General features: G+C 43.1%; 1 protein-coding gene across 6 annotated transcripts in view; it reads left to right on the plus strand.

Annotated features, from left to right (window-relative positions):
* The window catches only part of LOC119174040 (intermembrane lipid transfer protein VPS13A), a 1,344,268-nt gene that overhangs the window by 1,177,456 nt on the left and 151,938 nt on the right, over nucleotides 1–14,874 (plus strand). For all 6 annotated transcript variants that reach the window (XM_075894208.1, XM_075894209.1, XM_075894213.1 and 3 more), the window contains 2 exons: nucleotides 6,878–6,934; nucleotides 6,988–7,112. In XM_075894208.1, coding sequence (XP_075750323.1) covers nucleotides 6,878–6,934; nucleotides 6,988–7,112 — 182 coding nt within the window. The remainder of the gene's footprint in view (nucleotides 1–6,877; nucleotides 6,935–6,987; nucleotides 7,113–14,874) is intronic.

Raw genomic sequence — 14,874 nt, forward strand, 5'->3', positions numbered from 1 at the left:
TGCTTCTCTTACAACGTGCTTCATGTTGATGTGTGCTGAGTGACAGTATTTATCTCAAGGTCTTGGACACAATTAATTACCCCTAGCTGTGTGTTCTACTGCATATCTAGCAATTTGTGGCTTTCAAAGCTTCAACATCGAGTAATGTTTGTGAGACATATGGCCACTGAAATCGCTTCAGCTCGTCACTGTAATGAGCATGGCACTCTCACTGTCTGGCAAGTGCTACAATCCATGTGTCTACGGCTGTAACTTCACCCCTGAAGACCCAACTGCATTGCTCGAGCTGACACTTATCAGTGATTGTTCTCAAATACTTTTTGTTTGTTTGTATTGTCACCATACATGAGAATAGTATAAGATTGGCTGGTAGTGTGATGGCACCTGTCGTAGCAATGATCAACCACTCAGCTATCTTTATCTCTGTTGCCAAAAGTCATGTGTGTTTTCAGGAGCACTGAGTTATGCCCTTCTAGATTGCGCGCAACCTGTAGACACTCAATCTCAGAGGCCTTAACTGAGCGAAGGTCAATTCACCGAGTGCGCTCATGACAGCACTGTGATCGCCAGGATGCCAGCAAGTCTCAGGAGCTTCCAAGGTAGATGTGAGAAAAAGGGTATAAAGCTAATTGTTCATAGCGGCCTTGGTACACGGCGTGGGGCTAAATTTGTGGTATGATTGATTTGATGCTATGGCCTAAACATTGACGGAGCTTAAAAAAAACCATTTCATGGTCCCTTTGAGTAGTCTTCTCACACCGCATGACACTCATATGGGGGTTTTTAATTAAGCTGTTTCAAGCAGCCGCATGACGTTTTGGAAAAACTCCTGTTTGTCATGCAGAAGCTCTGAGTTTGATTTCTATTCACAATAATGATTTTTGTTATTTTCATATTTGCATCTATCTCAAACTTTTGCTTGCAGATAGTCTTCGCTCATAACCAACAACGCAAACATGGAAATATATACGAAACAAGGTCATAAACACTTTTTCATTATTAAGAAATTTTGGGATGCTGTATGCAGGGCTATATTTGAAGGGCCAGTAAACAGGCTTTGACATTTTTTTACATTCCCCAAACAAGCTCGTCAATTTGTATAGTAGACTGCGGTGATCACATATGCCGAATATTACAGGGCTGCATGCCGCACAGACCCTCCATTTCCAAAACCAATCTCATGCTCCTTTCCCTCACCTGACCAATCCCCCACGTTTGCGCAGTCTGATGATGCTTACCCATGGGCAGTCTTACGCACCACTAAGCTCGTCAATTGGTTCTTTGCCTTATGAAACCGTGCCTTGGCCCTGCGGCAGTGCAGTTTCAGCTGCGCATTCTGCATGGACAGTTTCATCTGCTGCCCTCTGCCGCTTTGTAGAGCCAGAGAATCCAGGAGAAGTGGTATTGCCAGAATGAAAACCTCTGAGATAAAGAAGCGTCTCACTGCTATACTATAACTCTACTGTGAAGAGAAAAGTGCTTTCCCTTTGTGTTTCCTGCCCGCGCCGTTATGACACGTGTAAAAGCTGGTCCTACATTTCATGACTTGAGAAAGACTAGAGATGGAAGTGCAAAACAAACACTCTTTATACAAAGGACAGATGAAGCAAATACACAAAATTCACGTTATAGCACTCAAAATTCACCAACACTATACGTACACTCCAGTCTACAATGGACTAAAAACAGAACTAAGGACAATCTTCGTTAGAGCCAGCTCTAGCCAGTAGCTATTCAAGTAGCGTTTCAATACCAAAATGTTCTTACAGTTTCCGGTGTTGCCACGTCGACTTGGTGCTCTCACCGTGTCGACGATTCGTCGATTCAGTCGTCTGCCTATTTCCCATGCATTCCTACGGTCATGGTCAGCCGTTCGACTTTATTGCCGGTTGGTTCCGGTCTTCGTTCTCTTCTTTGGCTCAGTTAGGCTACGCCTGACTCGTCAAGGATGTCGTGACTGTGGTGCGGGCCACATTCATTCTGGCTTGAAGTGGAAGAGCTGTAGTCTACCCAGGAACTGCGGTTAAAAGTTGTGGCAAGTCCGGGCAGCCTCGCTCGAGTCTTCCGAGATCGACGGCCATTTTCTGGGCCTTTCCGCCGACAGCCTCAGAACCGGGCGGCACTACTGCTTCCGTCGCAGTATCCACACTGACCTTCCTGATCTTCGCAGCTCGAAGCTTTAATGCACAGTGACAGCACATTCATCGACATTTTTCATTACAACTCAGGTATTGTGCCCAAGCCTTCTTGTCTAATCTCATACATGAACATGGCGCGTGTGCACATCATTAAGGGTCTCGCGTACTGTCGCCGCATTGAAGCGCCTGGCACGGGCCTTGTGCCCTCTTACTCATGACATTGGCCCCCCCACTTTTAAGAGTACAGTCTAACACAGATATATCGAACCCACATATATTTAATTTTCGGGTATATCGAACTCGTAAGGTATCCCCTTGAAATTCCTCTGTAAAAGTGTAGAAATTCTCATGTTTATACCGAACAGTATTTTTACCCGCCTTCGGATATATCGAACGCCCTGCAAGCTGGAAGGTGTGCTTCAGCACTCCCCGCGATTTTCGCAGCAGCGCGGCTCGGCGCGCAAGTTCTGAGGTGCACTTTGGCACTCGTAGTACCCGGCGACCTCCGCGCGGCACCACGCCTCCGCCAAAACCCGAAATGATTAACAAAAAAAGGTAAGGGCGAGAGGGCTTGGACTGCACAATCTCTAACTTTCGGAAATTTTTTATCAGTTTTGTCTTTGCTTTTTCAAGTCTAAGTGAATATGAGCTTTTACTATTCTTTGGTCACTGCATCGAATCTTGCCAACTACTTCCACATCCTATACAATGCCTGGGTGTCCACACAGAATGAAGTCTATTTCATTCTAGTTTCATCATTAGGACTTTGCCACGTCCACTTATGGTTAGGCCATCATTTTTTGAAGAATGTATTCAAGATCCGTAAATTATTACGTCACGTGAACTCTACTTATAACTCCCCTCTGGCATTTCTAGAGCCGATGCCATATTTCCCCACTGCATGGTCTCCGACTTGTTTCTTGCCTACTTTGGCATTAAAGTCACCCATCAGAATAGTATACTGTGACTTTACTTTATTAATAGCAGACTCTACATCTTCGATTGATATGTGAGGTTTAACGTCCCAAAACCACCAAAGACTCTACGTCTTCATAGAAGCTTTCAACCAAATGATTATCATGACTCGAATTTGGATACTTGCCACCCTCTCACGAATGCTATAATATTCCTCTATGTTGCCAGCAATATTCTTGGGTATAGAAACTTTATCCCTAGTTCTTTTCTGTCGATTAATCCATGGTAGCATAGGACGTGTCCGTTCTTCAGCACTGTATAAGCCTCACGTGTCCTCCTTACATCACAGACGCTTATTATACCTTATTGAACACCCTCTAATTTATCGAATAGGACAGCTAGATTAGCCTCACTAGATAGCATTCTAGCATTGAAAGTAGCCAAGTTCAGATACCAATGAGATAAAAGTTGATGGAGAGTATCTTAGTTACCTGTGATTCGCTGAAGACTTTGCCTTGATGAGTAACACGGGGGCGAATTATAGCTCATGATTACAGAACTGAACCAGGAAAGCAGAAAAGTAGGTCTGAAAATTATTATTCACAAAACTAAACTAATGTGCAACAGTCTCCAGAAAACAGCACTTTGCGATAGGTTAAAAAACGCTGGAAGTTGTGAAGGAATATATCTACTTAAGATAGGTAGTAATCGCAGAGCTGAACTATGAGAGTAAAATAACTAGAAAATTAAGGGTAGGGTAGATCACATTCGGCAAGCATTCTTAGATCATGAATTATTATCTGCTACTAACCCTCAAGAAGAGGGTATATAACAACTGCATCTTGCCAGTACTTACCTACAGAGCAGAAACCTGGAGGCTTACACAGAGGGTTCAGCTTAAACTGAGGACGACGCAGTGATCAATGGGAAAGAAAATGATAGGTGTAACCTTAAAAGACAATAAGAGGGCAGAGTGGTTCTGGGAACAAACCGGGGTTAAGGATATCATAATTGAAATCAAGAAGAAGAAATGGACATGGGCCGGGCACGTAGCACACAGGCAGTATAACAGCTGGTCATTAAGAGTAACTGACTGGGTTTCCAGAGAAGGCAAATGCATGAAGAGGGGACAGAAAGTTAGGTGGGCCGATGAGATAAAAGTTTGCAGGTATAAAGTGGCAACGAAAAGCACAAGACCGGGTTGATTGGCTGATCATGGGAAAGGCCTTTGCCCTGCAGTGAGCATAGTCAGGCTGATGATGACGACGGTGACTGACTCAATCAATCAATCAAATGGGCTCTCGCTCAAGGACTTATTTTATTACAACAAACCATGGTAGGTTCCCTGGTGCCGTCTATCACAGCACACTACACCGTTCCAAGCCACACTGGCTGCCAAATACTTTGGCTGTAATGAGAAACTTGAGCTTTAGGCTCATGCACAGTTGTAGGGGTTGCACCTTAGAAAAGGGCAAGCATCATTGGGAGGCTCGGCTCTGACCTGGCTACTGAAAGGCTTGCCAGAGGCCACTTCATGTCAGCTATGAATTGCTAGGCGCTGATCTCAAAAATGTTGGCATGAGGTTAATGCAGTGGTGCTGCTGTTGTTTTTTATCAGATCTGAACACAAATGTTGTACAGGGCTTCAGACAGCTGTCAAACTGTTGATGTCACTGATCTGAATCTGTTTGCCAGGCCGCCGCATTCCGTAGCAGCATGCCCTCTGTTCAAGATCCTCATCTCTCACGACTTTCTAGAGCTCTCAGGTTGCCACCTGATACTAATGTCATTTGCCTTGGAGAGTTGTGCTCACCTTGTGCTCAATGATGTCCAGCATGTCCAAAAAAGCCATTAGGGTCAGCCTTTCAGCTGATTGAGAAGCTCTTTGACTGTTGTGGGGTCTCGGCGAGGCGAACGAGCACATCGCCACGCCACGCTCTTGGAGTGAACGGACACAGCAGACGCTGTCGGTACAAAGCACACAACATACATACATTTATTAACTAATTTAGACGACGATATCGTCTGCCGAATGTTACATCAATTTTAATTAACACGCTACCATACAAACAACATAACGCAGTGACACACTAAACACACAATAACATGATAAACACACACTAACACACCCAAGACACTAACACATACCCAAGGCGGTGTCGCCAACGCCTGACTTTCCACGTGGGACCCCGGCGTGAAGCCCGCGGTGCCGAGCACCGGAGACCCATGCTACAGACAACCGTTCGCGGCAGCCACCACGCGCAGAAGAGGCTCGCTCAACTCTCGCCCACCACCAAGGCCTGCCTTCCGCCAGGGGCCACCGCCAGCACTACCACTCTACCAACAGTGGTACTCAAAGCGAACACAACGCCATCTATCGCCAGGCAGTGGTCACCACCGAAACAAAGCCTTGGGGCGAGACACGTGCGTCACGCGGTGCAGACAACTTTACAGGGGGGGGGGGGGGGGTGTCAGCATTCCCACACTGTTCAGACAACTTATTCTGCCTTACCCGTGTACACAGACTTAGAAGGTAAACAGCTCTTGGATTTTCTGTCATACAAGCCTGAAGACCTTGTTTTAGTTTAATGCATAAATTGTTTTTTAGGTTACGCTACGATTTGAAAACCTTGTCATTTGTATCCATTGATGTGCTGACTGGGAGACTTGACCAAATATCAGTAACAGTGTCCGTACTGCGTGTTCCCTGAACATGCCTCAAATGTGAAATAATTCACCTGATGCAGCTTGTCCCACTATCCTTACCCAAACACATTGAGGATGGTGGACAGTTATGTAAAGTATGTTTGGCTGGCACTATGAAAACATATTCTTGCCCATTCTATTTAATAATGCATTTTGTTGCAAAATAATGCTCTCGTGGGCTATTATTTGTAGGTGTGTGAATATCTGAATTATAATATTTTTAATAGTGTATTATATTTGATTCAATTTTTACTGGAATTTTATTTTGCTATTCGAACTGCCCGAAGACAAATACAGTCAATGTTCAATTAAAATAAATCCTTCGGACTTTATAATATGCTTCACCCCATTACATTTTTGTGTTGTGGCAAAGTTGCCTTTTAAGCTCTGCTTTGGTCGCAAATATATTAATTTTAGAGAAAACGCTGGTTCTAACATGAAGATGATAGATATGGCAGAAGTGGGAGCTCAATTAATACTGTTTTAGACCTGAAATATGGGCAGGCAGTCTAAAAAATTAAATGCTATTATATTTTTAGCATCCAAAATTTCACACGTTCTGATATATTGAAGTCTGCGAGGCAGATTTGGAAATACACTCTGGAAGGGAGCACACTCTTGTCTGCAATGTCAGTGGGGGTTTCTACAGAAGCTGAAACAAGAGGAGAGGCTGAGGAAATAGCACCTTTGCCTTTCACGCATTATGTCTTGTTGGCACAACACTTTGATTGTATCAAATAATCTACATAAATACAATTCGGCCTCTGTATTGCCACTTTCTTGATAAGACAACTATATAGCGCCACCCTGCCAGTGCTTCATCAATATCATCAATCAATTCATCAATCTCTTCATCAAGATAGCAACACTTTTATGTTGATGTCTCATATGAGACTATGCTTAGGAATCCTCTCGGACTTTTTTCTATAAGTTTTCATCGAAGTATTTGAAACATGTTGTGTAAATATTTGAGAAATAAAAAAAATGTTTGATTAGATTTACATTTATTCTTCTGTATTCAAATTTGCTTTTCACCCAAAAGTTTATTATTCGTACATCTTTAATTAACTTTAAAATTTCTGTAGACACTGATGGCTCACTTCATTCTTTCGCAACAGGACACCTCAAATGCCCAGCGAACTATGTTTGAATTTATTCACCTGTCACCTGTGAAGGTAAGTCGTCACCTGGTGAGAGGGCGGAGGTTGTGTGGGAACTCTGCTTTCAGGTACACCTAAGCTTCAGCCCAAGAGGCACTGTACAGAAGGCCAACAAAGACGGCCTTGATGTTCTGGATGGCTTCCTCAACTTGGTTGGTGCTACGATCAGTGAATTCAAGGATGTAGAGCTCAGGTGAGTTGGTTACTAACACCCACCTTTTTCTAACATCAAACTTCATTCTTAATCTTTTAGACATTTTTCAAACATGGTAAATTTCAATCTTCATTAGTGAATTTCATTATGCACAAAATGCAATGGTCAGTCAGTGTTTACACTTATTACAAAGCAATATATGTGATAGCAAGACATGAGAATATCACATGAACAACAAGCAGGTTGATACTTCCAGCATGCCGCTGCAGCTCAAAGATGGATGCTCGAAATGACAAGCGTGAACTAACAACTGTCATAGTTATTTTGTGTTTGTATTTGAGGAACGTACTGAAAATGTCCACAATGCTATCTGATTTTTCGTTTTCTTTTAAACTGCGGCACATGGAATGACCACTCTGTCTCCTTCCCCGCGGTGGCATCTGACGCTTAGTGTGTGCTGTGTGTGTGTGTGTATTTTTTTTACTTTTTTTCTACATCGTGAGTGGTACATAAAAGGGGCACATTTTCTTGCACGTCTCTAGGGCAGTTTTTTATTTCAAAGAAAAATTTTAAAATAATGGCTATAGAAAATATGCTCAAGCTATTCTGATATCTGTGTATTGCTAGCTGTAAATGGTGCATACAAATAGCTCGCCATTATATCGCCGGCACAAGCATGGCGTATGGCTGTCTTGGCTAGGGCAGCAGGCTGCCGAGTGAGGGGTTGTTGGTTTGAATCCCAGGTATGTTGCTTTGAATTTTTTCGACTGATTTTTTTATGCCTTTTTTACTTGCATAGGTACATGTACATATGTGAGACGTGATGGCAATGGCAAAAATTAGCGGAGAGTTTTTATAGTGATTAATTTGTGGGGAGAATGTCTATATAATTACTATTTCAGTAAAACAAAAACATGTACCTATAAACCTTGATATAATACCAAACTTAAATATATTTAAATTCACATTATTACAAAGTATTTCATACTTTAGAGCTTCATGTTTATAGAGGGTTGTCCATGTGTAACAAAGTGTTTATTCACAATTTGAATAAAACATACGTTTATGTGCTGCGTAAAGTGAGCCCAAAGTAGAATATTGAATCCTCGATGGGTGCCTTTGGTCAGAACTAGGGGTTCTTGTTAATGCATTTTTCAAATCATGAGCAGCAACAGCTGAAGTTGTCAAGCATGTCTTCCAGTTGTAGATTTAGGAAACCTGCTTTCATGGGAGGCATAAAGCATGCTTGCAAGTTACCTAGCGCATCATGTGGCATGCATGTGGCAATAGCATTGCCACATGCATGTCATTGACGATTTGTCATATGATACGGGCAATTGCTCTTGCTTGTTTTTTTTATATGCACTCGAGTTAGTTGCCTTTAAATAATGACTTGCACCTCTTATAGAGTTCCACAAAAGCTAGGGGTGGTTAAAAATAATCTGCAGGTAGTGAACGAAGATCACTGGTCTCTTGCTCCACAGGCATACTTGCGGTGAAGCTGCTGTTGTGTCGGGCATTTCATGACCTCCGATCAGTTTCGGTTTCAACGGGATGTGTCGCATGGTGCCACGCAATGGTGATATTGTGAACTATTGTTACGCGCCAATGAATGCTTTCTGAATAAACAGTCCCCCTCCCGTTTCTCGGCCTTGCATGACGTTTTCATTGCGCTCTGGCGCTAACATGCCCATTGTCTCTGTTGGACGATGCCCCCGCTGCGATACAACAAACTGGCGATGAGATGAATAAGAATTATGTAAGCACTTTACATACTCCGTTGGCATCCTCCGCCGATTTTTTTTTATGCGAATTTACACTTTTTCGGGTGCATTTACAGGGCACCGCTCTACTTGCATGCTCCTCGAAATTTGTTGGACCTAGTGCTGGCACTCCTGCACGTATGGCCACACCTTGCTGGTACCAGTGACTCGCCGACGCATACTAGCGACTCCAGCTCCTCAGTGCCTCAATGTTCCAGCATGACTTCCGCGATTGCTCCTCCGCTTTTCCTGCAGACTCCGGGCACTCCAACTGTACCTTGGGCTAAATGGCACTGTGTTCTTCAGGCATACATCGACGTCATTGCTGGAGACACCACCCGGCCTTCTCCCTAGAAGAGTCTGCTACCTAACGCACTCGGAGTTGAGGGCATTGCCCCTCCGCGGTGGTCTAGTGGCTAAGGTACTTGGCTGCTGACCCGCAGGTCGCGGGTTCGTATCTCGGCTGCAGCGGCTGCATTTCCAATAGAGGCAGAAATGTAGGCCCGTGTGCTCAGATTTGGGTGCACGTTAAAGAACCCCAGGTGGTCGAAATTTCCGCAGCCCTCTACTACGGTGTCTCTCATAATCATATTATGGTTTTGGGACGTTAAACCCCACATATCAATCAATGAGTTGAGGGCATTGGTGTCTACTCTACTGGACACTACGAAATGCACAAGATCAGGTGGAAAGCGTCGACAAGACTCGGGACGAAGGCACGCAGGATGAATACATCCCAGTACTCACACTACTAGAGAACCATTTCAACGCTCCAAGCAGTGAAGTCCTAGAGTGTCAGTACTTCAAAATTTGCAAGCGAATACCAGGGGAATCGGTTACTCACTACGTTTCTGCCTTACAGGCAATGGCGAGCAAATGCAACTTTGGTGCCTCCACCAATTCTCTGGTCTGCGACCAGCTGTTCAGCGGAATAACTGCACAAAATGTGTGAAGAAGACTCTTGCAACTGGTTCCTTCCCTTACTTTACAGCAAGCAATTCAAATTGCGAAGGAAGAGGAACGTATTAAACTCAAAATGCACAATTCGCGAAGATACAGGTTCAGAAGATCGAATTACAAAATGGTTGCCAAAAACAAAAGCATGTCCGAGGGCCTCCCCGACAGAACTCAGCAGGAAGCCAACATGGTCGCGGCCATCACGACTCCCGTCCTACTACATCCAATTTTTCAAGCCACCAGAATGGAACACACGATCTGAATTGAGTGTCTGCTACAGATACGGATCTCATCAACATTACGCGATTTTTTCTAATTGTCCAGTCCACAACCGCACTTGTTTTGCCTGCCAGAAGTGAGGTCACTACCGAGCTGTATGCCGCTCATCAAATGTCAGCACGTCTCAACAGAACATAGCTGGAGTACAAGATACTGCTGTAAAAAACACAGTTAAACATCGATGAACACTCCAGCCATCTTTCACCGCTAAAGATTGCTGTTCAAGTTAGTAAAGTCAACATTCTTTTTCTCGTGGACAGCACTGCGACCGTATCATTGCTTAACCTACAAGATTTCAAGATGTACTATTCAGGGATCAGACTACTTGGCTCATATGTTGTTCTTCAGGACTATTTGAAGAAATGCATTCCCAATCTCAGATACTTCTCTACAAATGTTCGGTACATTGAAACAACTGCTGTTGTCTCATTTTATGTGACGAAAAAAGGTTCTTCACTTTTGGGTTGGATGCCATTCGAAGCCTCCACATAACTATCGACGGTGCAACATTGTCCTGTTCACAAGTTTTAAGTTCAGAAATCCCAAGAATTCCTGCCAATGCTCCTTCTGAATTTCATCACCTCTTCATCCAGGAACTCGGACTGGTGAAAGGCTACACGCACGAAACGAAAGGCAGTCCAAGTGTGCAGCAAGTCGCTACCAAACTTTGCATAATGCCATTCCTGCTTCGACAACAAGTCTATGATGAACTTTCTCGTCTTGAAAAAGCAGGTGCCATAAAACAAGCTAAGAATCAGGTTAGGTCTCTCTACTGGTCGTGGTGAAAAAAAAAAAAATGGTTCCTTAAGACTTTGTGTGGACTCACATGAAACAAACAAAGCTATCGTGATTGATGGGTTTCCTCTACCTCACATCGAAGAACTTCTCGTGCAATTTGCAGGTGCTGTTTATAATTCAAATCTAGGTCTTGCATCAGCGTGCCATCAAGTTAACTTGTCAGAATCAAGTAGAGACTTAACTACTTTTGTCACACATGATGATTTAGTCAGTAAACAATTGTATTGGGCCAGTTGGTATGGATCCGTCTTGGTAGGAAGCGCAGCCACTATTACACAGAACACACAACACAAGCGCTCAACTTCCACGAAACGTTTATTGCAACTGTCAGAGTTTATAAAAGGGCGATCCGCTGTAAGGAGTGTCATTTGGCGAACCACTGTAAGAAGTGTGGTTGTGTGCCTCATTTCGATAACACGTGCGTGTTATAATGGGACAGAGATTTATTAACTCGTTTGAAAGTAGAAGCTGCAGAAATGACACGTGATGATTTTGAGTGTGTTAGTGCACCCTCTATTTCGCTCACGCGGAAAGAAAATTGTTTTTTGGATGGGGTGATAGACACTAACGGATAAGTAATGTACGGGCGGGCACGTGTGCTTTTTGTTGTCTACCTTTTATTATTCTTTTTCTCTTTCACCCTCTTTATAAACTCTGACATTTGCAATAAACATATAGTTGAAGTTAAGTGCTTGTGTTGTGTGTTCTGTGTAATAGTGGCTGCGCTTCCTACCAAGATGGTTTATTCAGATTCTATAGAGTTTTCTTCGGGCTTGCATCTGCCCCTGCTGTTTTTCAGAAAATGATGTCAGACATTTTAAAAAATTGCTGTGGAGTGCTGTGCTACTTAGATTACATTTTGGTCTGAGGTCGAATACATGCTGAGCATGATGCTAATTTACAAGTTGTAATAAGAACCATAAGCAACACAGGAATTAAACTGAACGACAAATGTGTCTTTGCCATCAAGCAAATTCAATTATAAGACACAATGTCAGTGCCAGAGAATTGTCTCCTCTTGAATCTAAAGTGTATATTGTTGTTGATCTACCTGCACCTGCAGATTGTAAAACCCAGCATTCAATTCTTTGGTCTTGCTGCCTATTACTCAAAGCTCATTCCACATTATGCTGATGTTGTTGAATCACTTCGTTCCATGGTGCGTAAAGACCAAACATTCAAGTGGTCCTAGGAAGCCAGTTCGGCTTTCAACAATATCAAGAAAGTACTAGCTGCAAACCCAGTCTTTCAACTCTTTGACGAGAAGCTTCTAATAGTCATTACGACTGATGCATCCAACATAGGATTGGGTGCCGTGTTTCAACAACTCAAAGGGGATCAGTTAATTACAATTGCTTTCGCCATGGTCCTTCAATACTTTTTTCTGGTCATGAAACTCCCGCGAAAGTTTCATATAGGGACACAAGTGGCCACCAGAGGCGCCACCGTAAACAGGAGGGCATCGATCGGCCGCGCTTGGCAGGGCTGTAGCGCGTTCGCGGAAGCGTTTCCCATCAAATACACTTCTTCAGATATTTTCCTTCTCCGTGTTATCGCTAACAAATCATAGCAGCTATTAGTATTGTCAAAGTGGTCCATGATGCGCGTTGTCAAATTGCCTAAGTCTTTGACTGCTGGCAATGTTTTAACTGAGTTCGTCTGTCAAGTGACGCGCATTCGTAGCGTTCCTAAATTTCTCGATTCCTGCATAGCCGCTTTTGGGGCTTAAACCGAACACTGTGACTGGTTCTAGATGACTGAAAGGTTAACATATTTTGCGCTAGAGATTGCGGAGCAGCCGTGCTCTGGCTGCACGTAACGTTCATTTTCGGAATAACTATCACTTTATTCCATATGGCATCACGAAGCAGCCAATAGAAGTTCGCGTGCCAATAAACAAATCTGTGTATCAGGGTGACTTGACATTAATAGCCTTGAAGTACCTCTTGAGGGATATCGTTAGTGAAACATAGCTGAAAAATTAAAAGCTCAGAATGAGACACCACAAGACAGAGAGGGATGCTCAAGTTGTGCTCTTTTCTTTTTTTTCTTTGATGTCATAATTAGCGCCCCTGATTTTAAAGATTAAAAAATGAGATGAAACTGTTGTGAGCTGCTAGATATAGGCACTACGTGCTATTTCGAAGCGAGAGCTTTTGTTTTTACGCATGCAGATTTGATAACGCAGCCGAGTTTTGATATACGCGGCTTTTTTTTTATCCATTCCCATGTACTCTCCCAATGACCACGACTTCTAAGTCCGCGTTCTAATTAGCCACCCTGTTCCTTCTACGCGCACATAGAAATCAACCAGGATCTTCCTTCAACCCAGTTATTCAGTTTAAACGAATCAGTTGTACATGAAACTGCATTGCTCTTTTTGAATATTTCTAGAGATTTTCTTTATGCACTTAGATATCTCTTTCAATCCAACTTGAGCTTTTTATGTGCGAGATATTTCTGCCTAACGAAAGCAAATCTGTGTGCCACTTACCTAGCAGGGGGTAACATTTTGAATTTGGCAACTACGCTACGCGGCAATCGTCGAGAATTCGAAACTGCCATGAGCACAGGCACATAGTTTATTCAAATCTGCGTTTCAAAACTGTGGATGAAAGTTGGGAGACGGAGTGGATGACACAACAAAAATCATTGAAAAAATTTATGTCCCTGGTTTCCTCCCTCCTTTGGCCGGGCAGGATAAACGACGTCCGCCAGCACGAAACAGTTTGTTCTGCTCACGCGTAAAAAAATGCAGACGGCACTTAATAAAAAAGTGCACAACTTCTGCCGTAGTGCTCACGAAATGTGAGCCACAGCCAACACTGGCCGAAGAAGTGCGGTCGTCCAGCAGGATGTTCTCAACAATGTTCATGTAAACACTGGCACAGGCTATTTTGTCCACCGTGCACATTTCCACATGTTCTTCCACAATTTGCAAGAGCCGCAGTAATTTCTCCGATGGCACTTGCAAAAATCCTCTTGTCTTGATTTGAGTCAATGCAGTTGGCTCTCGGGAGTTGCTTCTGAGTGTTTGGAGGCAGTCCTTGCAGCTTATTTTAGCAAACTTTTTTGCTACATACCCACCAAGGTAATCCAAAATACAGTCCCTCGTTGACTCGGGATGAATCATGTCTTGCATGCATTCAGCAGGCTCCAGCAGTATATCGTCAAAAAGAACTGCCAAGGTATCAATCTGAAACATATTTTGCGTTATCACAATGGCCAGAGTGAGAAATTTGTAAAGTAAAATATAAAAATGCAGAATAAAACTTCTAGGCGCTTAAGCAAAAAAAAAAAAAAAAAAAAAAAAAAATTTTTTTTTTTTTTTTTTTTTTTTGCTTAAGCAAGTGATCTTATCTTCTTTCTAATATATATATGTGTGTCGTAGTAGTAATAAATCAGTTGAAAGTCTGCGCTCGTCCTCGTCTCTTATGTTAGTTGTCTGAAGTTTTACGCGCCTAGAAGTTTTATATGGATTACCAACTAGCCCAATCCCACACTTTACTTAAGCAGAATAAAAGTCTGTTCTATATCATACGACCAGACGTGCATGTCATTAGCATCAAAAAGCTAGACGACATTCAGCACGTTTACGATGCACAAACACCCTACAAGCAGCATTGGTGGGTGCTATTCAAATGTTTACCTGATTAACAGTAGGCTCTTTATGTTGAAAGAGATCCTGCATTTTCAAGAGGAGACGCGGACCATCCCCTTCAACCGAGGCTCTCTGTGGAGGACGGATCAAGTTGTTCACCGAGAGCAACCGGTAAATGAACAAAAATTGCTGAACAGTTGGCTGTCCCCCTGCTCCAGCGACATGTCTTGCGATGCCAAAAAATCTCTGAAAAATATAAAAGTGTGAAGAAAACGTCTTCAACGAGCAAAAACGTTTAAATGTACCTCGAGGTGGTCTTGTCCAAAGTTGCCAACTAAAACATAGCGAAAGCCACAATTCAGCAGCTTTTCAACAAGCGTCACTGTGCTGTGCAAAGTCATTC

This window comes from Rhipicephalus microplus, chromosome 5 (genome assembly GCF_043290135.1).
Source record: "Rhipicephalus microplus isolate Deutch F79 chromosome 5, USDA_Rmic, whole genome shotgun sequence".
NCBI lineage: Eukaryota > Metazoa > Arthropoda > Arachnida > Ixodida > Ixodidae > Rhipicephalus > Rhipicephalus microplus.